Source organism: Macrosteles quadrilineatus, unplaced genomic scaffold (assembly GCF_028750875.1).
Source record: "Macrosteles quadrilineatus isolate MER2022 unplaced genomic scaffold, UCM_ALF_1.0 Scaffold_8__2_contigs__length_117827958, whole genome shotgun sequence".
Taxonomy (NCBI): Eukaryota; Metazoa; Arthropoda; class Insecta; order Hemiptera; family Cicadellidae; genus Macrosteles; species Macrosteles quadrilineatus.
The window spans coordinates 17,119,821-17,146,290 of NW_026542601.1; the positions used below are offsets into that span (position 1 = coordinate 17,119,821).

Below are 26,470 nucleotides of genomic sequence, written 5' to 3' on the forward strand. Positions count from 1 at the left end.
AATAGTTGAGATTGTCCAGGGTCAGGTGCTGACTGTGATGAGTTAAACCTTTTACGCGCCACTGTTCTGTAGCTGCGGTCGTTATCACGATTACGCCTCTTGTCTATGTTTCGTTGTCGTCGCGTCGGAGGCATTTAAAAGAAGAAAGAAAAACAACAATTAAACAAATTATAGCTACACAAAACAACGATAAATGCACAAATTTAAGTTACAATGATGCTAACACGATCCGTCATAGCGACACAAAACAACGATAAATACAAAAATTTAAGATACAACCATACTAACACGATCCGTCTTAGGGGTTATGTTTAAACAAACTCATATAGTAAATAAACGTACTCAATGTGTTTCATTGAATTGAAAAATAAATAACAGCGGTTAAATTATACAGCTGATCAAAATGTAAACAATTATGTTCTTCATAAGGATAACATGGGAACTTTCAAAGCCACTGGGGCAGAGCCCAAGGGACTTTTTCAAAAATGTAAGGTCAGTTTGCAAATCTACGCGACACGCTCTTTCCAATGAGACGTCAATGGATAAAATCGGTTAAGAAATGGCGGAGGAGTTCAACCGACAAAGTTTCATGTAGCGTATTAATTATATAGATTTAAATAGAATTAGTTTAACAAGTACTTAGGTTTGCTGCATCAGGGAGGGTAAAACTGTTTTTTTTTTTTTTTTTTTGTAAAATGTTAGTAGTTAGTAAGAAATAAAAACATTTTCCAAATTTGATCAAAATATGTTCATAAACAAGCAAATTACAACAGTTTACTTATTCTCCATAAGAATAACATGGGAATTTTAAATTAAAAATTTTTTGGAATTTTCTCCGTAACCATTAGGCGCATAATAACGCTTCAATATACTAAATTATTTGTTTTTTTAAGCTCTACAAAATGGTTTAGAAAGAAATTGCTAAATTTTATGTTTTTTGGGTCAAAAATGGGAAAAACCTATTTTTACCCCATAAAAGCCCCCGTAAACCCCCGTTCCCATGGTCCGATCATGCTGGATCGCGAACTCGTTCGAATAAACGTAGGTTTACACGTTTGTACCAAATTTCATCAAAATCGGATCATTTTTGCTCGAGTTATCGCGCTAACGGACACATATATATATATATAAATATATAAATATATAAATATATAAATATATATATATATATATATATATGAATTTGAACGGATGGTGTTTTTGGCCTCTAGTGACCTCAAAACGAAAAAAAAAATCGGTCCCGCGTCCAGGTCTTACCATGAGTACTACGGTAATAGCTTATTCCCTATATGGGAAATTCGCTAAAACAAATTGCGTTGTAAATATAATCTTATTGAAGGAATATTAGTCTATGGCCTAATTTGTTTGGTCGATCTTTTTATGAAAATAAGTGATTGAATAAAATAATAACTAATTGAATTGTAGTAAAATGCAGTGTGGATTAAAATAATTATTTTGATTTATTTAAACTAATCGAAAAGTATTTTATAATTAATGCTTAAAATGTATAATCAATGCTTAAAATCTTATGCTAAATAGTTACCGAATGAAACTAGCTGATTTAACAAAAAAAGTGCCAAGTCATTACGTCACATCATTCAAACAGGACTCGGAACCCCCCACCACCGCGCCCGGGATAGTGGAATTGGTATCGGATCGGAACGGAACACGGAACATACGAAATGAAACGCGGCAGATTATTATTGTTATCGTTGTTGTTATCACAGTAAGCTGTAGCTGTAAGAGTACTGTAAGTGTACTGTGACTGTACATAGTAGCCTATTTATTTGATGCATGTTTTCTCAGACATGTCTGTTTGTGTTATGTATGTGTTCCCAAAATTGTGATAATTGCATGTCAAGTCCAGTAACTGTTAAGATGTTATTTGTTATGTCATAAAGTATTTATTGTAGTGTTGTTATTACCTGTTAATAATGCATGTTGTTTCCCACTTATACCTCATTGAAGCAAAAATGCAGAGTTATAGTTATAGCATTTATAGTTTTATTTTATAAACAGAAATATTTTTTCTGTTAAACCTTCATTTGATTTTTCATTATTAGCAAGTCTGGTTAGTTTGGCTAGGTTATGATAGTTTAATTTTATAATAAAAAAAGTATAAAATAGGATTTGAGGCATTTATAATTTTATTTTATGAACAGAACTATTTTTTCGATTAATAAACCTTTATTAGATTTTTTCATTGTCAGCACGTTTGGTTGGTTTGGTTAGGTTATGACGGTTTAATTTCATAATAAAAAAACATAAAATTGAATTTGAGGCATTTATAATTTTATTTTATGAACAAAAATAATTTTTCAATTACTAAACCTTCAATCTAGAAGCCTCTAAATGACACGTTGGCAAAATTAATCCTGAAAAACAAATTGTGCAAACCGTTCCGATTTCGATTCCGCTGTCCCGGACGCGGTGGCGGGGGGTTCCGAGTCCTGTTTGAATGGAGTCGTCAAGTCAACAAGTGGAGTGGAGTGGAGTGGGGATTTGGGGAAGTGCAAATAGTGCAATGCAAGAATGCAAGCTGCAAATAATTGTAATAATTATTCAATTGTATTGTGATTGTGTCTGAGTCTGTGTGGGGAATTGTGTAGAAATAGAAAGTGCTGTTGCCTTTATTGAATTAATTAATTAAGGAAACAAAGCCTTAACTTGCCGTTAACTCTTATTGCACATGGCTGGTGAGTTAATGAGTTATTAAACTCTGTTTTATCTACGCAAGTACCTAATATAGAATTAATAACTCTCGTTCTACACTTGTTCATTACCAAACACAACAGTGATGTTCAACAATAGAAAAGTTAGCTTTCTATTCAACCTTAGTTTGGGCTCGTTTATGGTATGCCTTCGAAGTTTGGTTACGCCTGACTACTAATAGATTGGTGTTGCGTTGGGGTACAGTTTCTTAACTGGGCTATGCTAATATCGATTGAAACTATCGATTCGATTAGTAAACCTTCATGCGATTTTTTCACCATCAGCAAGTTTGGTTGGTTAGGTTAGGTTATGATAGTTTAATTTTATAATAGATATATTTAAAAATACCAATTATTAATCAATATTTTCAATTCGATAGTTTTAATCGATATTAGCATAGCCCAGTTAAGAAACTGTACCCTTGCGTTGGTTTAACCCCCTATCAAAATTTAGCACGGGCTGCACTTTACTTAGCATGAGGTCCTACACTCATTCAAATGAAAATACAGTATAGATTATTTGATTTTTTCATTTGATATAATCGTTTGGTTAGTTAGGTTAGGGTGTACAGTTTGTTAACTGGACTAGGCCTATGCTAATATCGATTGAAACTATCGATTCGATTAGTAAACCTTCATGCGATTTTTTCACCATCAGCAAGTTTGGTTGGTTAGGTTAGGTTATGATAGTTTAATTTGATAATAAATATAGGCTATTTAAAAATATCGATTATTAATCAATATTTTCAATTTGATAGTTTCAATCGATATTAGCATCTAGCCCAGTTAAGAAACTGTACCCAGGTTAGGTTACCTGACTAACCAAACGATACATCGAATGAAACAATCGATATATCGATCAATATTTTCTTTCGAATGAGTGTAGGAACTTTAGTAAAGTGCCGCATTAGCACGTTACATTTGCTTTATAACAATTTTCCTTTTGGTTTCCTTTATTGGTTAGGGTAATTAACTTATTTAATATGTCTAACTTACACTGGTATTTTAGCTTATGGTATAATTTTGAGATGTCTACCTTACAGTTTTATAATTAATATCTAGCTTCAGGTTTTTTGAGTTATTCATAAAGGGCTAAGTTTATTTGTGGTTTGGACAAGTCCAAGTTCTAGCAGCAACTAACACTGAAAGGGGAAGACGGGTATATTGCGACGATCGTGATCATGGGAACCTCTATATAGATTTATATATCACTAGAAACTAAGTTTAGATGTTTAGCTGAAAATAATGGTGCAAAAATTGTTCCGCGCTCTCAAATATTAACGGAGTTAGTCTGTTTTTAGTTTTATTTAATACCGGTACTTTGTTTTTTTGACCTAACCCATTTGCAAGCCTACGAAATGTTCTCTCTAGATAGGGATAGCGGATTTTTATCCCCCTGGAATTTTAACCCCTGGGCAAACGTGACGTCACAAACCAGGGGGTAAAATTCCGGGCACGAACTTTTGAGTTTCGCGACATCAGCTTGATGGATTAAACGCGGAATTAAACATATGTTTTCACGGTTGTGAATTTAATCAGAACACATCAAATTATCAAAACCTAGAGTGTACGGCCCGGATTTTTACCCCCGGATTTTTACCCCCGGAATTTTACCCCCTGGATTTTTACCCCCGGAATTTTACCCCCTGGCCAGATATATAAATTATTGAGAATGATTAGGTAACTATCTTTAGCCTATTGTGTTTTAATTTAATAGTAAGCATTTTAATTCAATTCAGTTCAAATTATCTTTATTCATCAAGTACATTAGAAATATATACGAGTGAAAATTTAAAAACGTACGTTTTCATGTCCCTGGCCTTTTACTTCGTAGATACCGGATTTGTAGTTTATTATTATGTGTTTTAATATTTTTTGGGGCGGGGGCAACATCTTACACACATTTATTTGGTTTTAAATAGGTTCTAGGTATTTTTTTTGTATTTTTAAAGTCTCGAAATTCACGACCATGACGTGTCCCTAGGGTACATTTTCCAACTTTCACGCTGTTTTTAGACTAATTATTCATGCCGAAATATATAAAGCCATATTTTTATGTCATCAATGGTTATTAAACTTACAAAAAAGGAGCATATTATAATTTTATTGTCATTGCAGACTGACTACCATGACAAAATAAGTCTGTCCCTCGATTTGGCGTCACGACCATTTGGGAAAAATTTTCAACTTTGGAGCACGACAGTGGCAAGCCTGGCGTCGATGGAGTCAGTTGGTTTTAGAGACTAGTTCGGGGTGTACGTCAGGATTGTAGTGCCGGTCGTTTTGAGTTGAAAGGAGGAATTACAAGATTAATAAAGGAAAGATTGTGTTTTTTGTAATTTTGGTGTGTCCATGACCGTACGTAGTCATTCGATGAAGTAGACATGGTGTTAATTTTTGTTTATAAGACATTTCAATTGCTAGATTAACCTAGAAGTCCACTTTGTATCCTCGAACATGAGGTGCAGGGCTACCACCAGAACAGAGCCAAATAACACGTAATTTCACGACCAAAGTTTCACGACCGTCGCGGTTTTTTTCACGACCAATCCAGCCTTATGGATTATAGTGTGTTTGGTCGTGACAATAACTTTAATATAATTGTAAATTGAACAGTTTAGTTCAATTGAAACACATAGTTTTATTATAACTAACAGTCTAAGTGAAGGATTGTTTAGAAAGATTTTGATTATTCCAGAGAATTCACGACCGTACCGCTTGTCCCTGACCATCACGTTTATGATTTCTATCATAAAAATTTCAAAAATTAAAATATCGTCATATTTCAATGTTTTATACACAAAAGAAGCACACCTCTATACAAACATAACGTTTTTTCGGGTCTCAGGTAAGTTTTTTCGAAGTTATACAAACTTAAAAAGATTTTATTGGCTTTTTTCTATTTTTTGAGTTTTTTTCATTTTTCTAGAAAGACCAAATATACCAAAAGCTCAGTGACCTTTTTATTGTATAATGGTCATAAAAGTAAATTAGTTTATAGCAAAACATAGTTATAAAAATAATATTAACTATTTTTAATATTCATTTAAACGTCCGTTATGGTCGTGACAGGATTTTATGTTTTTCTACGAAAGATGCTCTTTAAAAAGAAAACTACCAAAGATATTGCGTTACCATGGACATTTTATGAAACTTCAAATGTTAATGAAATAAAAATAATAATAAAAATTTTGACAAAAGGGGAAAAAAATTTGCAAAGTGCTTTTCCTGAAAACGTACGTTTTTAAATTTTCACTCATACATGAATAGTGTCACATTTCTTATAAGTTATAATAAAACATACATGCTTATAGTAAATGGGAAAAATTGTAAAAGAACATAAAACTAACAGTTAAAACATACATTGATTAAGTAGGGAAAGAAAAGTTAATTACAGTTCATCAAATGAATAAATAGCCCTGCTAATGAGAAATTTCTTAAGTTTATTTTTAAATTTTTTTATATTTACTTCTGCTTGTATGTTTATTATTATTAAGTAGCCTATCTTAATTTATTTGTAACATCAAATAATCGAAAAGGTTTTTGATTTTAATTTTGAGATTCGAGTAGGCCTATCAGGATTCGATCTTTGAAGCCAACAATTGTTGATTAATATGACGTATAAACAAACATCAGAATGGTAATGGATTCGAAGATTTCTTTAACGATTTATTATACAACCGTGGTTAAAACAATGTTTTTCGTTTGTGTTGTAACAATAACATAATATGCCTTATTGTTTCTTTACAAAGACATTTTCTCCCAATTATCATTTAAATGAGCTATGTTTATTTTACATACCTATTATTAACCAACAGTTGGCCTCAAACGCAAATCGCGAACATCAAAATTAAACAGCGAATTTGGTTTAGGCCTACTTATTTGAGATTACAAAATAAATAAATAAAGATAGGCTATTAAATAATGAAATGTTTACAACTAATTAAAAACATAAATAAGAAAACCAATAATTCGATTTCTAAAATCGGCCAGGGGGTAAAATTCCGGAGGGTAAAAATCCGGGGGTAAAATTCCGGGGGTAAAAATCCGGCCCGTACATCTTCAGTTGTCTAAACGTTGGTTATATGGACAGGGGGTAGTCTAAAATTCCGGTTTTTATCGCTAATCTAATTAATCACGCTCTGGCTATTTTCATTAGACTTCCAAATCCGCGGGGGTAAAATTCCGACCGCGAACGAACTTTTGGTCACTCAGGTTACTATGTCATAGTGACGTCAGCTTTGCCCAGGGGGTAAAATTCCAGGGGGATAAAATTCCGGCGATCCCCAGATACTTGATATATTACGTTAATTATAAGTAATTAAAGTAGGAGACTCACTTTTTACCTAGAAATAACAGTGCCAAAATGTCTCAGAGGCCAAAGATAATTGTCGTTTTGATTTCCTTTATCTACCTCCTACCTTCTATTCTATTCTAGTCTGCTACTGCTTGCCGAATTACAAAATTAAGGAACGGACTAACTGTTACTTGTAGAACTGTACTGAACATGAAATGAAAATGAAAATACGGAATTGAAGAGAAGAGAAGAAAAATAAGTCAATCAAAGACATTTAAAGTACACGTGCTACAATACGAACATCTAAGAAACAACACGGCACTGAATAACTTAAAATGCAAGCATTTTTGAAATGGTTATTTCGTTGTGTTTAACACACTATTTTAAAGGCACAACAACTGCCTGTGTGTAATGTAAAATATCAACTCAGTTCACTATAACCTACACTTTAACTTACCTAATCTAACCTACCTTCAAAGGACTTAATGCAGTCACGAATCCGCATAAAGTCCGACTTGCCTTCCACACATGCCTTTTCTGTCATCACGTACTTATATTTTATGTTAACTTACAGCAAGTTTGGTTAGGTTAGTTTAGAATACCGGTAGTTTAATTTTTAAAATAATACGTCATAGACTAAACAACGTGTTACAGTAGAGTCCCGCAAACTCGGCGTAATGTGGACTGGAAGAGCGCCGAGTTTGTGAAATGCTGGGTTATCGGGAACTAGGGTTTAAATTAAGAACAATAAAATGTTTAAGCCTTTTACCTGCCTTCTTTTTTTATATTTATAATACAAGTGAGTATTAAGTCATCAGATATAGTACAACAAATTAGTGATGCGCGATTGCGAGTTGTTACAATCAAAACGTTTCGATTGTTTGAACCTCTCGAGACATTTCAATTGTATTTTTGCTTAGCGAGAGGTTCTTACTGAGAGGTTTTAACGAGATGTTCATGACGATTGTTTCGTTTCAGCACGGCTTCTCTTCTCTTGTATCCGTATCTCGCATTCGTCTAGAGAACCGAGAGGCGAGAGGTTTTAACGAGATGTTCATGACGATTGTTTCGTTAAGTGCGGCATCGTCATTTTTTACCATCTAATTTCTATTGCATCTGCCAGGGATTGACTCCCAATAAGAGGTATATCTTACTTCAAACCAAGGAAGGTTTATTAATATAATACTTATTTACTTTATCTACGGAATAGTGATTTAATACCACTCAATAAAAACTATTGACAAGACGATATATTTTACAAACAAAATGTTTGTATTTGAATTGAAATGTTTACAACGAGACAGAAGGTTCTCATAAATGTTATGTTAACAGCAGTATTATTTACCATTACCCATTACTTTAAAATAATTTTCTATTTTTGTTGCAATGACCGAGTGACGTACTGTAAGTGCTTATTTATACAGTCCAACCTCAGTATAACGAATCTGAAGGGACCGAACTGAATATTCGTTATATCAAGGATTTTGTTAAAACGGGGTTCGTTATATAGAGGTTATGTTTGCAGGAATTTCGCTAAGTCGAGGTTCAGAACCAGCGTCGGTCAATATAGGTCGGGATTAGACATCATTAAAACACAATTAAAGTAGCATAGGCTACAATACTTTACAGTACAGTGTTTACATTGTACAGTAGAACCTAAATTATCCGGCATAAAAAAGGGGAGGGATCTTGAATATTGCGCAATCATGAAAATGGCATTGACCTTGATACAGGTTAAAAACTGTAAGTTTAAAATCAAAGCTTGTTTTAACCCTCCTAAAACCTAGCCAAACACTGTATTGCGTAGTCAAAAACCTTGTAAAGAACAAAACAAAACAGTAGTAGAAAGTTTTGTATGCTACTGCTCGTGATAGGCCGGTAGGCTACTTAACTGATTTATCACAACAGAGGAATGTCAATAATAATCATTAACTGTAGCATTGGTGTTACTAGTTGACAAAAATCGTATTGAAAACAATAAATTAAGTCATTATAAAAGTGTATAATCATAGCCAATTTAAAGATAATAAAAACACTCGAAAAAGAAATGTTAAAATAAGGATGTTGCTATTCTTTCTCTTTGGTTTTGTTTTTATATTCTTTCTTAGGTTTCTCTTTATCCAAAAATTGTACAATTCACCATAGTTACTTATCGCCCAATCACAGCTTACTAAACATTACGTCGTCATCAGTCCTCAGTGAATAATATCAGTTCTCGTTCTCAGTTGCAACATAGCGCGCGCAGCGACAGCAGACGGAGATGTGTAAAACGGAGCAGACGAATGTTAGCGCAAGCGATGACGTCACCTTTCCATTTCATTTGATAAAGAAACAGATTTTTCAAAAACAATAATGGGGTGGGGGATTTGTTATATCGAGGGAAAGACGTAGACAATTCGTTATGCAGAGGTTAAATTCGCAATGTAGAGGTTCTGATAATGATAAATTCGCTATATTGAGGTGTCTTATTTTAGCCGAAATCACTAAAAATTCGTTAAATCAAGGTCGTTGTTATGGTTTGTTCGTTATGTAGAGGTAAAATATGCATTGTGTCTTATGGAGAGTTCTAGGGGATTTAAAAAAATTCGTTATATCAAGGAATTCGTTGTATCGAGGTTCGTTATATCAAAGTTAGACTGTATGTCAGCAGTATATGTATGTTGTGCATAATAGTCTACTATTCTATAAGAATCTAGAAGAAGAACTAACATCCTCGTAACAACTCTCATGAAATGTAGACAGATGCAAACAGACTGTTAGGCTTAACAAATGCAACAATCGAGAGAAACATCTCGATTGTACAAACCTCTCGCTAAGCAATCGAAACAATCGATCAGCGGAACTTCTCGAGAAGGAAAATTTTGATTGTTCAAACATCTTGCAATCGCGCATCACTACAACAAATCCTTTTTACGAGTTGCGAATGATTTGACTTGAGCTGGCTTGAGTCCATGTTGAATTCGGACTCAAATAATCACTAATTTTCTGAGCCAGGTAATGGCCGAGTTATCCAGACTGCCAGGTTATCGAGTGCCGAGTTTGTGGGAGTCTACTGTATTTAAGTCAATAACACAATCACTCATATCCCCTGGTTATATAACTAAATGTAAAGCACAGTTCATTACAAATCTATATATTTAATACACAGTTGTAACACTGTTTTCTCAGTAATTTCTGGACCGATCTATACAAGATTTATGTCTCAAATTAAAGGGGATAGTGTGTAGATTTGCCGAACTTCCTTAGAATGTACGTTTTTTCTAAGGGCTACGACCTACAGCCCTTTAAAGGTCGAGTCAATACAATTCTTATTGAAGAATATAATACAGAGTTTATAAATTATTCGTCAGCTGTTTAATGTTTGTCAGACATTTGTTATTATTTTTATAACCTCACTTTCAGTATGCAATTATTAAACTTGGAGTTTCTGTTTATAAACACACGATTTTGATCAAGGAAAGTGTATTTGTTAACTTATTTTTGAAATGTTTTAGTTTTCCTGCAAAGTCTGAAGGAAAGTGGTAATTGAGTTTAAGTTTAAGTTTGGAATGTGAAATAATACCCATAGTAGTACACAGGGAAGTTGCTTGAGAAACTGTGACTTACCATTCGGTTCTGGCGAAGAAGTATGTGACTTGATGTTTAATGGCAATGTTGACTAGGGTCATTATAGCGTTATAAAACTTTATCATTAACCCCAGGGTGTGAAAAGTACAAAAAGAAAAAGAAAAGGTAGGTAATCATTAACCGGGCGTAAAGAGACATACAGAACGAAAAAAACATGTAGAGAACCATCGAACTAAAAAGGTAAAGAGCAGTGATGGTGTTAAATGTGCTCTGGAAGTCCCTTCTAAAAAATAAAATTTTTTTAATTAGGGTCGTTAGATTGGATTTGTCAGTACCTCAAATCTATGAATTTTGAGTCAGAACAGACTAACTGGGACACAAATATTTTTTCCTTATGTTGCACAAGGGGAGGGTAAAATGAACTCCGTATCAACATTTTGAGTTTATGGAAAATCTTATCAACAACGACTATAAAAAAAGTATTAAGGGTCAAAAGAGACATAAAACTATTTGAGTAAAATATAATACAAATCTGCATTTGAAATGGCCAGTTCTAAGTCTCACTTGAATCAACATCTTTCTGGTAGTGGTAGTCTACATAGTTTTAAAATCCACGACTCCTTTTCCATAAAATTGGACCGTTAATACCCTCTAACATTGAACAAAGTATGCCCAACTTTATATATACGACGTAAACACAGCTTTTACTCACAGTATGGGTCAAAGATTCGTGAAATGCGACCAACTGCTGATGTGTGATTTACATGTAGGCTAAGTGACTATCTTTATTCCATACAACAAATGTAATGAAAAAAAAAACGACGAATGTAGGAATATACAGGGTGAGGCAGTGAAATGGCATGATTCCTATACCAGCTGACAAGGAATTGGGGGCTATCAGAGTACGGGGGAAATGGCCATAGCCGTCTAGAAAAGTGGAAATTTCAGTAGCCATGGAGCGTTGGACGAGTGCACAACACACGTTTGCTGGAAAGGCATATTTATAAAAACGTGTATATAATGGTTTGTGCTCAGCGCGCTTTTTGTTGTGAGTTCAGTCTATCGCAGCGGGCTCCCGTGCCATCAAGGAAAGCTACCCCCCTTTGGGTGAATAACTTTGAAGCCACTGCTAGCACGATAAAGCGCTATAAAACGATTGCAGACTTTATGGAAACGCTAAAAACCGTCATGGGGTCATTTCAATTCATAATTCAAAAATGTGTGCAAAACCTAATACACCATTTTACTGACACTGTATTAAACAATATTTTTATTTTTAAGGTGATACATTAATTTCTACTCATGTACTTAGGATTTATGTTAAAACAACTATCTTTTTCTTCTAAATAAATTATTCATGATTTTTTTAAATCGTGCCGTTCCACTGCCTCACCATGTACTTGAGCAAATTATCTAAATATCATAAATAGCTGCTTATTAGGTTATCAGCATTGCCCAGTTCGTATACTATTTATTTTTCAAATGAAACTCGAATTAATATAAAACATTCATTTGGTTAAAATAATATATCGGTTTGATAAACATAAAATAGTTTATACAGGCAAACTATCAGTTATATTTCATGTAAAAAATTAAACAACCCCTAAATAAAATACAAAGATAAACGGTATTTGTTAATAATTATTATTTCTTTTATTGCTGACAATATTCCCGTGGCGGAGCACGGGCGGTTAACTAGTATATTTAATAATACTGTAGTACTCTCTGTTAATATTTAACAAAGTGTTATAACACTAGCGCTCAAGTGTCACCAACATGAACTAGACATGGAAAAACTTCAGATTTTAGAATGGAATGAGAAGTCTTTGTTGGTTAGTGTATGTTTAATAGTAGTTGTTAGACTTTAGAAGTATGCCTACGTAAAAATCCTTATTCTATAGGCCTAAGGATTTAAAAGGGCATAAAAGCTACATGGTTAAAGCATAGATAAAACATAGTCCCTTAGTAGATTTCCCATCCTTATGGAACAGGTGAAGCCAATTTTATTGTTAGTTCTGTCCGGTTTTCTGTAGATGTCGTGTTTTGTTTTCAATTTGTTTCTTGTTATTTCAGTAATTTAAAACGTCGTTTAACCAAATAAAATGATCTAATCATAAACAATAACTCGTCCACTAGCTACATAACCAAACAGTGAGACACAAATAATGAGAAACTAACCATAAATAATATTCATTGTAGTTGTTAGCCTCCGGATTGCCAAATAATATTAAAAAAGGTTCAAATACCTGCTATTAAGCAATCCAAATTTGTTGTTAGAACAACTAGTTTCGGTGTCTGTGTGACACCATCATCAGGCTGCACAAGGACAGTTTTCTTTCTTCATACGAAGAGCGTCATATTTACACGAAAAATAAATAAACATTTACAGACGACACAAACACGAACACGAGACATTTATGGTAACTGATCAGTTAAGAAAACTTGCAGTCTGGACTCAAACTCCGCCGGGTTAGCGTCGTCTGTTTTCTTAACTGATCAGTTACCATAAATGTCTCGTGTTCGTGTTTGTGTCGTCTGTAAATGTTTATTTATTTTTCGTGTAAATATGACGCTCTTCGTATGAAGAAAGAAAACTGTCCTTGTGCAGCCTGATGATGGTGTCACACAGACACCGAAACTAGTTGTTCTAACAACAAATTTGGATTGCTTAATAGCAGGTATTTGAACCTTTTTTAACATAAATAATAGAAACAAATTGTAAACAAAACACGACATCTACAGAAAACCGGACGGAACTAACAATAAAATTGGCTTCAGCTGTTCCATAAAGATGGGAAATCTACTAAGGGACTATGTTTTATCTATGGTTAAAGTAACGATGTTGGCCTATTTTGTGGAGTGGATTGGATTACTAGAACTGGATTTTGTCAAATCCATCATGCCGCCGCCACTAACCATTTTTCACAGATTTCACTTTAAAAGTAGCTGCGTACAGCTTAGCTATCTTGTTTCCCGAACGTTAGTCATATGCTGAAATTAATAAGTTTGCGTTAATTAACCTATTGATTGTTAGTGTGAGTCTTATATTTACTTAAAATCACTTACGATTTACATAAACTTGATAGTTATATCATGTTATATCAAGTTTCTGGTGAGGAAATATCGTTCGATTAAAATAGACTAGTCAGTAGAACAGTAAATAAAAAGGTGAATAAGGTAAATAACAAGGGTAAATAAAACAGCCGTAACTCCGTTAATATTTTTGGGCGCAGAAAAATTTTTGCACTGTTATTTTCAGTTAAAAATCTAGTTTCTGGTGATATATAAATCTATATGTCTATCTATCTATATGTCTCGGTTGCATATTGTTAAATATTGTTGTCGTTATGTTTTTGCACTTCATATTTTACCTGTTGTTGTTATTTATGTGCCATATTATTTGCTGGTTATGTCTTTTGCATCTTATGCCTGCTTTTCACTTTCATTCTTATTGCACGTATTTTAGTAGCCTATTCCAAATTTGCTATGTTTATGTATGTCTTACACTTGAAATGATTCAGCCTATGTAATGTATTTTTGTTTTCTTTTATACTGGTTAGGGTATGTCTTTTGCATGTCATGTCTGCTTTCTAATTTATTCTTATTAGCCTATTGCTCATATTTATTACCTAATCATGCTATGTTTATAAAGAGATTTAATCCTATTTAATGTATATTCGAATGTAAAAATGGTGTTACCCTTGAGAGAATAAATAAATATATAGATTCCCATGGTCACGTTGGTCGGTTTACATTCAATGCTAAACAAACAAAATCACACACGACAACATGAGATCAAAATCAGAATTTCAATATGCAATAATTTGATTTGTGAAAGCAAATAGACTTTGATGCTGTTAAGAAAATACAGTAAGCAACTCAACTACGATACCTACATAAACTAAGTAAATAGCCTAAGTTATTACTACATCAACATTAATTTGGCTATTAAAAAATGGAATCAATTCTCGTTCAATAACTTACTAGTAATAACTTCTTCCTCATTTTAACCTTCAACGTCTGTTAACGAGCCATAGTGCATAATCCCACCAGGATTGCCACCCGTCCCGATTTCGGTTCCTTATGGCCGTATGTAAGCCTACGGTAATTCGGGGGGAGCGGGGCAATGTTCCGATTTTTCCCTAACCTAAGGTGGCAACCTTGAATCCCACATTGCCTAAAAGAAACGTGTCACAGTGAATAATTTCCTGTATCCAGCAACTAATAAACGGTATTACATACGCGTGATAAGGAAACCCAACAATGAGAGATTCCATGCATGGTAACAATATTTTCTTTAGCCCTAAGACAAAGGCTACTGTAGTAGTTAACTTAGAGAATTTATTATTGAATCCCTTTTATATTAAATTAAGCTCAGCTAATCTAAACCCAACCTCACTCTTAATTTTTCAAAAATTCCATTTAATGACAGAAAAGGGCAAATATTTACTGTACTTACATCGGGATATGATGTGATTTTTATATGTCTACTTACAGTATTTTTAACGCTGAATCCAAAAATGTAATCATTTTTTGTCGGAGAGATTCCTAAGTGGCCGTAGTGGCCATAAAATGAAGGTTAGGATTACGAATCTAAGGAAAATTGAGCGGTACTGAAGGTACGGTAATGGTAATATGGCGTGGTCTGGACGGGTCTGTACTGAGTGAGGAGTGAGGACTGAGTGAGAAGAGCAAACAACTGTTTATACTTGATCTAATGCGGAATGAAATCAAATCAATTCGTTTTGAAACCAAATAATCAGTTCTTATTTAGGCATGTGAGGAAGGTAGGTCGGGTTTTAGGCGGATTCGTGACTGTATTAAGTGTTTTGAAGTGAGGTTAGAGTAGGAAGGTAAAGGTTAGGTTATAATGAACCGACTCATTAATTTATGCAACTTCCAGACTGTTTTTGCACAGTTGAAATAGTGGGTGAAACACAATGAAATAACGATATCAAAAATGCACAAGCGTGTATTTTGTACAAGAGATGACTAAAGAAGTTTTGAATTGAATTGAATTGAAACAACTGTTTGCTCATCTCACTCAGTCCTCAGCCCACATACGGACCCGTCCAGACCACATCATATTACCATCGGTAGGCCTACAACTAAATGAACCTTAGATTCCTAATTTTAACCTTCGTTTTACAGCCACATAGGAATCTCTCTGACAAAAACTGATTGCATTTTTGGATTCAGCGTGGATTCAGTTCGGAAAAAAACTGTAAGTAAGCCTAGACATCTAAAAATTACATCATATCCCAGTGTAGACATATTAAATAATTGCCAATACAAAATTGATTTAGGCCTAACTTAATGGTCTTTGCCTACTAAGGTTTGCTCTACGGGAAGATATTGGGGTGTGTATTTTTATTGAAATGCTGACAGCTTAGTATGAAATGAACAGAAGAATAAAATGAAGAATAACAAGGGAATTTTAAATTTACAATTTTTTTTAACTAGTCCTATCTCCAAAACCATACAATGAACATACAACAACTCTTCAATATGCAAAATTATTATTTTTTAAGCTCTACAAAATGGTTTGGATAGAATTATGAAATTTTGTGTTTTAGGGTCAAAAATGTGAAAAATCAATTTTTACCCCATAAACCCCTTTTCCATAGTCCGATTATGCTGGTTCGCAAACTCGTGTGAATAAACGTCTAGGTTTTACCAAATTTCATCAAAATCAGATAATTTTTGCTCAAGTTATCGCTCTAACGGACACATAGCCTAGCCTATATATGAATTTGAACGGATGGTGTTTTTGGCCTCTAGGAACCCAGGGTGTCTACCAACCGGGAAATTTGGGAAAACCGGGAATTGTACTTAAATTTTTACTGGCCATGAAATGTACGGGAATTGTCCTTAAATGCCAGACTATGTCCTTAAATTTTTAATGGGCCATAATTTTATTGATTGCTAGTTGGTTAGGAGCACATAAAAGGTTTATCAGATGTTTGTTCACATTTTCATAATTTATTACTAGAGTAATTATGCAATAAAAATCCCATTAACAATCTCAAACCCATTAATTTGTTATCACGACAATCAAGTAGTGTCAAGTCAAGTACTTCCAAGAACTGTTGACTCAGCAGCTAGCTCATAAAAGCTGTATCACTTTTATTCCTTTACAACTTCTTTTTTTATTACTAGGGTAATTATTATTAGATCCCAAACCTATTTTATCGTGAAAATAATAGCTTTATAATGGCTGTTAAATTTCACTTCTTACTTGTACTTTCGGCTTGAAGATTCAATTTGCCGGGGCCAGTGCCTAGTGCCATAAAACTGTTTATGGTTTCATATTAAACATGTAAATAATCTACATTATTTTGTAAGTCTTATTTTGTTTTTGTCTTATTAAGTCTTTGTCATATTTTGTAAGTTAACCCCTTTTTTATGGACATTTTATCTTTCAATTGACAAAACCACAAGCATTGTTTGCATTAATGTTTTATCACTATGTAGGCCTGCTTGGTTTCAAATTATGTCATTGCATTTTCTGTATCTGTGTCTTATATTGTTGGCTATTCAGGTTTCAATGTTTTTTGTTTCCCATATATTTATTTATTGAGTTGTATTCTTTAAATAATCAAAATCTGATGAACTAGAATGAAGATAGTGACTTTGCTGCTATTATAACCTCATTGTTTTGTTACTCAGTTTTTATAGGCTCTCCTAAATAATTACGTTTAGGCCTGGGTATTTTGATTCTTGAAAGAGCTGTAAAATATATTAAGAAAATGTAATTGAGCCTAAGATAAACAACTAATGATTGCTATGTGTCGATATTAACTTTGCAAATGAAAATGTACAATAATCTTACTCTGTGCTTATTGCTTATTAATAGCCGCTTACCATACCTTGATTTTGTACTAAGAATTGAGTAACAATATGCATTACAATTTTTGTTTCAAAAGTAATCAAGAACCTAACGTTGTGCCAGGGCGAATCATGCCAAATTAATCGGTCTGGATAGGATAAGCTATGTTATGAAGTTTACGTGACGGATGGAGATATTTGTCGCTATCGCAGGAGACAATGATTGCGTTTCTCTGTTACACTATAAAAGCTTTACCTAAAGTATAGGTAGGCCTATGTTTGTTTACTTTCAATAAATTTCTATTTTGTAATTTTTAACTCTTATCTATTATTATTTACTTTTCTCTCTGGTACAACTACAGTGAATAACAAGATTAATACAGTTTGACAAATCAGGAAAATTATTCGGTAGGCTTAATGACACCGACAAAGGTTACGGCAAAGTGTCCTTAAATGTACGGGAATTGTCCATGAATTTTTTTATCCAGAATGTAGTAGACACCCTGGAACCGCAAAACAAAAAAGTAAATCAGTCCCGGGTCCAGGTCTTGCCATGGGACCTACGGTAATAGCTTATTCTTTATTTGGGAAATTCGCTAAAACTGATGTAGGTGTTACTTGTTTATAGTTGTAGGCTATGTTGATCAAATTTGGAAAATTTATTTATTCCATCTTAATAGCATTTGGTTGAAAAAACACTGTTTTCCTTCCCTGTATCCTGTAAACCTAAATCCATTTTAAACCTAATCTATATATTAATTTGAAACTGTTTTTCTTTGTAACAGCTATTTTGAGAGAACGGCTGGGCGTAGAAACTCGGTAGATGTGTCTAAAGAAAGGTCTTAGTCTGTAGATGAGCCATCAAAAGAGAAACATGGTGAATTCCGTTGGGGCTCTGCCCCCGCGGCCTTTAAATTCCCATCCCATGTTATTCTTAAGGAGGAAAACGGGGTTTTTGTTACAGCTAATTTGAGAGAACGGCTGGGCGTAGAAACTTGGTAGGGGTCTCTAAAGAAAGGTCTTGGTCTGTAGATGCCTCTTCAGATTTGTTTACATTACGACCATATGCATAATTCTACACTACTTTTTAATGCAACAGCTGTTAATATTTAAATTGTGATTTATTGAATTTTTCAAAATGAAGTACAGTATTTGCAATGGATTTTTCTGATTTTAAAATTGATTTTCTTCTGCATCGTGTCATGTTTTGCAATATAATGCTCTATTACCAAATCAGTGGAAAATCCTAATATCACAGTAACTTTTAAAATTATTTCTTATGGAGTTAACTTATATCTATTATATGGGTTGGTTTCTGCCTTTTTACCACTTCTTGGAGATTGTATGTAGGTGATATTCTTTGGCATATTGCATCTGTAGACGAAACTTGGGTTGGTGTAATTATTACAATGGAAAATAGCGAGATATCCTGGACAATTTGATATACTAAAAATAAAACTGAATTAACACTGTGCTACATTTCTTGAGCAATCATTGAAATAACCGATTTGCAAACAATGGAAACATAGAAAAAGTCATAGAACACAACCATGTAAAAGAAATAGAAATAATGTTTTTTTTTACACTAAAAACACTAAAAAAACAAGATCAGCTTTTTGAAAAAAGATAAGATATTTACAAAAGATTTTAATTATATCTAACTGTTGTGTAGATCGTAAGTATTTCCATAAACTTTGAGTCGCCTGTAATGCTTCGCAATTGCTCGAGTTTTAAAGTAAAATTCAATGAAAACCGGCCATTAAAACAAAACTTTAAATGGTCGCCATTTTGAAATTTGTGGAGCCTGATCAAAGATATTTTTGGAGAATGTTTATACCTGTAGACTTAAAGTTTATACCAGGTTTCATAAAAATATCTCCAAGGGTTTTTGAGTTATTAATTATTTTCAAAAAAATACAAAATGGCGGATTACGGCTAAAATAAGCCAAAATCGAAAAAATTTATTCAACATTTTCGACTTATTTTTGCATGTAGAATCTGAATCTGCATAGCCTGCTACGCTTTACTGAAACACCCTGTATATATACAGTATAACAAAGACGTGTTAGTTACACCAGAAAGGCTTGACCAATTTTGATCATTTTTGATTCGTTGGTTTAGTTTTTGTCTCGATTAACATATAGGTAGGCATATTCAGTTTTGTATTTAATCTTAGGGCTTAGCCCCACTGGCCTGTAAAGTTTGTATGTTAAGCGTATGGAGCTATTGGAAGAATGTAAATAATCAAATAAATTATTGAAGTCAGCTGTAAATACTTAAATTTGACAGTTCATAGAGCAGAGGTTAAGAGGTACAGGTTCTGCTCCCAAGATTCTAAAGTTTATTTTATATAAATAAATGTAAGAGATTTGTCTGTACGTTGCTCAGAATAAATATATGTTTGGTTATTTTTACGTTTCATACATTAATGAAGCTGAAACAGGTCTTATCTCATTTTCTGTCCATCTCTCTGTCACGACCCAGAAGGCATTTTACGCAGCCTTCTCCTGAAAAACAAGGGTACTTATGAAGATTAAAATCATGTTAATGTGGATTGGCAAAAGTGTCTTTAGCCATTAAAACATTGCCTCCTTACTTTGTAAATAAAATAACGGACGATCAAAACCCCGATTTTGTGCGATTTTTGTCAAGTGTTCTCCCAAAGTTTATCACATACGTCATCTATGTAATAACGAATAGCGGTTTTGATCAAGATTATTTTTTTTAGCTGTCACTGACATGTTTACATTAAAATGTTGTATACAAATACCGCAACAATTTCCAATCACATTTTGAAAGCAAATCCAAAGCAAGTGAGGTTAAAAACGTGTTTCCTTACATAATGGATTTAATTAGTGCAATAATGTGTAACCGTAAATGAAATTAAATAACTAGGCATCGTTCAGGTCAGGAGCCGGAGATTCTTTGTGTATCAAAATGTTCTTTCGTTTTGATAACCGGAAAAAATACATGGAATCAGTATTGTGGACTGGGAAATTTACAATTTTTAAATCAGCCTCACATGCAATTATATTTCTAACAGTATGCGTAGATTTTCCCTGCGATGCACAGGAGCTGAGAAAAAAGGTTTTAAATAAACATGCTTGTCTACATATAAAGTTAGCCCCATGTTAAATCTCCATAAGAAAAGTACAATTTCCATTTTTAACCCAATTAGCATAAATATTCACAAAATATGAATAAAACCTGCAGATATGGGCCAGTTAACCTTTCTATTGAAACAACCTGCTTGTAAATTAGTCCAGTAGTATGATCAGGGTGGCTGTCATAAGTTTTTGAAATGTTTTTTAATATAGGCTATAAGATTTTTTTAACTGGAATTTTTTTTAAATCATAATAAACATGTTTTGTTGTAGGATGAGAAGGTAAAAAGAAAACAACAAATAATATGGAATTGTGAGTTAATTACAACAAAAGAATAAAGGAATACAAGAGAAAAAGGAAAATCACTCAAGTATATTGTAAAATACCCAATGAGCATAGCAAGATTTGACTACGGGACGATTCAATATTGAATGAGAGAGGTAGCTTATCATATAACTGCTCTAAATTTAACATGTCCTACAAACAAGGTTACTATTTAAATACATCTCTGATTTGTTGATTTTTCTGATTAGTTATTGGCTGTTGTGTTAAATTTCATAAATAATAAAAATGCAACAATGAAAATGATAACTCAAAGTAAAAATGTTCCTCTCAAGTGTCCAATATGTAAGCAAATTTGTTCATCTCGACCCGCAATGAAGATTCATATATTAAATCACACGGGAGAGCGTCCTTTTAAATGTTTGACATGTGAAAAAGCCTTTTTCCAACGATATCAAGTAGAGAGTCATTTGTTGATACACTATAGGAAGTGTCCTTATAACTGTTCTATATGTGGGAAATCCTTTACAGCCAAAGGCTATTTCAAGTATCATTCATTGGCTCACGCAAGAGAGAGTCCTTACAAGTGCAGTACATGTGGAAAATCCTTTACATCCAAAATCAATATGAAAAATCATTCATTAGTTCACACAGGAGAGAGTCCTTACAATTGCAGTAAATGTGGGAAATCCTTTAAATCCAAAGGATATATGAAGAATCATTCATTAGTGCATACAGGAGAGACACCTTATAAGTGCAGTACATGTGGGAAATCCTTTAAATCCAAAGGATATATGAAGAGTCATTCATTGGTTCACACAGGAGAGACACCTTATAAGTGCAGTACATGTGGGAAATCCTTTACATCCAAAAGCAATATGAAGACTCATTCATTAGTTCACACAGGAGAGACGCCTTATAAGTGCATTACATGTGGAAAATCCTTTACATCCAAAAGCAATATGAAGACTCATTCATTGGTTCACACAGGAGAGAGACCTTACAAGTGCAGTACATGTGGACAATCCTTTACATCCAAAGGATATATGAAGAGACATTCATTGGTTCACACAGGAGAGACACCTTATAAGTGCAGTACATGTGGAAAATCCTTTACATCCAAAATCGATATGAAGAAACATTCATTGGTTCATACAGGAGAGAAACCTTTTAAGTGCAGTACATGTGAAAAATCCTTTACATCCAAAAGCAATATGAAGACTCATTCATTGTTTCACACAGGAGAGACACCTTTTAAGTGCAGTACATGTGGGAAATCCTTTACATCCAAAAGCAATATGAAAAGACATTCATTGGTTCACACAGGAGAGACACCTTATAAGTGCAGTACATGTGGAAAATCCTTTACATCCAAAAGCAATGTGAAGACTCATTCATTAGTTCACACAGGAGAAACACCTTATAAGTGCAGTACATGTGGAAAATCCTTTACATCCAAAGGATATATGAAGACTCATTCATTCGTTCACACAGGAGAGACACCTTATAATTGCAGTACTTGTGGGAAATCCTTTACATCCAAAAGCAATATGAAGAAACATTCATTAGTTCACACAGGAGAAAAACCTTATAAGTGCAGTACATGTGGGAAATCCTTTACATTCATAAGCAATATGAAGACTCATTCATTGGTTCACACAAGAGAGACACCTTATAATTGCAGCACTTGTGGGAAATCCTTTACATCCAAAAGCAGTATGAAGACTCATTTATTGGTTCACACAGGGGAGACACCTTACATGTGCATTACATGTGGAAAATCCTTTAAATCCAAAGGATATATGAAAAGTCATTCATTGGTTCACACAGGGGAGACACCTTATAAGTGCAGTACATGTGGAAAATCCTTTACATCCAAAAGCAATATGAAGACTCATTCATTGGTTCATACAGGAGAGACACTATATAAGTAGTTACATGTGGGAAATCCTTAACATCCAAAAGCAATACAAAGAAACATTAATTGGTTCACCCAGAAGAGACACCTCATAATTGCAGTACTTGTGGGAAATCCTTTACATCCAAAATCAATATGAAGACTCATTCATTGGTTCATACAGGAGAGACACCTTATAAGTGCAATACATGTGAGAAATCCTTTACATCCAAAAGCAATTTGAAGACTCATTCATTGGTTCATACAGGAGAGACACCTTATAAGTGCAGTACATGTAAGAAATCCTTTACATCCAAAATCAATACGAAGACTCATTCATTGGTTCATACAGGAGAGACACCTTATAAGTGCAGTACATGTGAGAAATCCTTTACATCCAAAAGCAATTTGAAGACTCATTCATTGGTTCATACAGGAGAGACACTATATAAGTAGCTACATGTGGGAAATCCTTTACATCCAAAAGCAATATGAAGACTCATTCATTGGTTCACATAGAAGAGACACCTTATAATTGCAGTACTTGTGGGAAATCCTTTACATCTAAAAGCAATATGAAGACTCATTCATTGTTTCACACAGGAGAGACACCTTATAAGTGCAATACATGTGAGAAATCCTTTACATCCAAAAGCAATTTGAAGACTCATTCATTGGTTCATACAGGAGAGACACCTTATAAGTGCAGTACATGTAAGAAATCCTTTACATCCAAAATCAATACGAAGACTCATTCATTGGTTCATACAGGAGAGACACCTTATAAGTGCAGTACATGTGAGAAATCCTTTACATCCAAAAGCAATTTGAAGACTCATTCATTGGTTCATACAGGAGAGACACTATATAAGTAGCTACATGTGGGAAATCCTTTACATCCAAAAGCAATATGAAGACTCATTCATTGGTTCACATAGAAGAGACACCTTATAATTGCAGTACTTGTGGGAAATCCTTTACATCTAAAAGCAATATGAAGACTCATTCATTGTTTCACACAGGAGAGACACCTTATAAGTGCAGTACATGTGAGAAATCCTTTACATCCAAAAGCAATATGAAGAGACATTCATTGGATCACACAGGAGAGACACCTTATAAGTGCAGTACATGTGAGAAATCCTTTACATCCAAAAGCAATATGAAGACTCATTCATTAGTTCACACAGGAGAGACGCCTTATAAGTGCAGTACATGTGAGAAATCCTTTACATGCAAAAGCAATATGAAGACTCATTCATTGTTTCACACAGGAGAGATGCCTTATAAGTGCAGTACTTGTGGGAAATCCTTTACAACCAAAAGCAATATAAAGACTCATTCATTGGATCACACAGGAGAGACACCTTATAAGTGCAGTACATGTGAGAAATCCTTTACATCCAAAAGCAATATGAAGACTCATTCATTAGTTCACACAGGAGAGACGCCTTATAAGTGCAGTACATGTGAGAAATCCTTTACATCCAAAAGCAATATGAAGACTCATTCATTGGATCACACAGGAGAGACACCTTATAAGTGCAGTACATGTGAGAAATCCTTTACATCCAAAAGCAATATGAAGACTCATTCATTGTTTCACACAGGAGAGACACCTTATAAGTGCAGTACATGTGAGAAATCCTTTACATCCAAAAGCAATATGAAGACTCATTCATTGTTTCACACAGGAGAGATGCCTTATAAGTGCAGTACTTGTGGGAAATCCTTTACATCCAAAAGCAATATAAAGACTCATTCATTGGTTCACACAGGAGAGAGACCTTGTAAGTGCAGTACATGTGGAAAATCCTTTTCCATTCAAAATCAATATGAAGAGACATTCATTGGTTCATACAAGAGAGAGGCCTTACAATTAATTGCAGAAAGCAATATGAAGATTCATTCATTGGTTCACACAGCAAAGAGAGTCCCTTATAAGTAGGTACCTGTTAAACCTATGTGAATTTAATAGTTCTAATTTTAATCCAATCAGCATTTGAAAATCCAATCAGGTACGGTAAACAGAAATTCGCTCAGTCTGCAGGTCCACTATTTCCCTACAGGGAAATTTGTTAAAAGTGGTTTTCGAAGTGATTTTGGTGTGTCTGTCTGGATGTGTGGATGTGTACAGAGCTACAGACCTCTTGTCCTGTAGTCCAATTTTGATTTAATTTAGTACTACTACTAAATTTAGTATAAAAATTTGACCATGGTGATCTCCTGTTATTACAGTGATTACCTTGTTTGCTTTCTTTTTATCATGCAACAACTTAATAAGAGAACCAATAGATTTCTGTTAAGTGAATGGATGCTCGGCCGTACATTGTTGGCGCTTTTCAGAATTTCCCAGTTTGTTAGAAAATGAACTTAAGACCCAGGACCCATATACTTTTTAACTTTGATATTTTGATGTCCCTAGATTCCAAAAACACTATTTGTCAAATTTGTATATAGTATATATAAAAAAATATATTAAAAATTTTGTTAATAAGCTTTTATTAGAAAAATCATATTGTAGCATGAAAAAGAAATTCTGGATGATTATGTAAAGTAGATTGTACTACAGTTTAAAAAAGTCCTTGATTCATTTTACAGGGTGTCTACCAACCGGGAAATTTGGGAAAACCGGGAATTGTACTTAAATTTTTACTGGCCATGAAATGTACGGGAATTGTCCTTAAATGACAGACTATGTCCTTAAATTTTTAATGGGCCATAATTTTATTGATTGCTAGTTGGTTAGGAGCACATAAAAGGTTTATCAGATGTTTGTTCACATTTTCATAATTTATTACTAGAGTAATTATGCAATAAAAATCCCATTAACAATCTCAAACCCATTAATTTGTAGATTGTAGATTGTACTACAGTTTAAAAAAGTCCTTGATTCATTTTTGCTGTACTCAAATGATATGCAGAACAATGGCCTGTCCTGATAAAGACCAGATTGGTATTTTTTTATGTACTGTAGTTTACGCTTAGTTTAAACAAGTAACAAAAAGGATAAAATTATTTTACTTGTATTACTATTACTTTTAAAAAGTTTTAGATGTAATAAGTCTTATCAAAATGAATATTACACAACTTTAATCCCATGACAGCGGTAAAATAGTGAAATCCCCAAAATGTTTACACAAAATACTGTAGTTAAAATAACGTATAATGTTCTCCATAAGAATAGCATTAGAAGCCATTTACGGATGATGTTTGTTTTGTTTACTTCAATAAAGGTCTATTCTCTGGTCTTCAGTAAAGCTGATTGTGATTTATCATTAAGCCAGTACGCAATTTGTCTATGCCAATATTAACATTTTGATCACTTTTTTGGCTGTCAATTCTGCAATGTACTGTATCAATGTATGTGTATACTATCATAGGTTAAAGTTTAGATACTGCCTACTCCTTTAAATTATAATACTATTGTTCGATATGAGAGTTAATTGAGATTATAAAAAACAGTGTCACATACCTTTCAATAAGAAAATCCAACACAGGAAGGTAGCAGGGGGAATGGGGATTGGGTGAGCTCACCACGCACAAGAAGATCTGGAAGTTCAGATGCACTACACACTTCGAAATGGGGAATTTGATATTATTATTCACTGATTAAGAGATAGGTTTTAAAGTGGGGACACTTCCACCACGAGGTGGTCAAAAGGACCGAGAGATTGCCATAAAAACGGCGCGGCGCGGCACATACGTACGATCGAGGAAGGTTTTAGACGCTAACTGAATAAAATCATGGTGGGGAAATTTGAATTTTCCATGAGAGGGAAA

At 33.8% G+C, this 26,470-nt stretch overlaps 2 protein-coding genes and 1 long non-coding RNA gene across 3 annotated transcripts in view; 2 read left to right on the plus strand and 1 right to left on the minus strand.

The window, feature by feature from the left end:
• LOC129001178 (carboxylic ester hydrolase) overlaps positions 1–26,470 on the minus strand; it is a 100,547-nt gene that overhangs the window by 13,045 nt on the left and 61,032 nt on the right. The window lies entirely within an intron of this gene.
• The window catches only part of LOC129001182 (uncharacterized), a 28,433-nt gene continuing 4,476 nt past the window's right edge, over positions 2,514–26,470 (plus strand). The window contains exons 1-2 of the long non-coding RNA XR_008491400.1: positions 2,514–2,696; positions 20,781–20,948. This is a non-coding gene — a long non-coding RNA (uncharacterized LOC129001182). The remainder of the gene's footprint in view (positions 2,697–20,780; positions 20,949–26,470) is intronic.
• On the plus strand, positions 21,734–22,847 carry LOC129001180 (zinc finger protein 708-like). The gene has a single exon (XM_054428393.1). The coding sequence runs from the start codon at positions 21,753–21,755 to the stop codon at positions 22,722–22,724; it is 972 nt and encodes a 323-aa protein (XP_054284368.1). The 5' UTR covers positions 21,734–21,752; the 3' UTR covers positions 22,725–22,847.

Coding starts and splice junctions, on each gene's coding strand:
- LOC129001180 (XM_054428393.1), top strand. CDS start 21,753: ATGAAGACTCATTCATTGGTTCACACAGGAGAGAGACCTTACAAGTGC.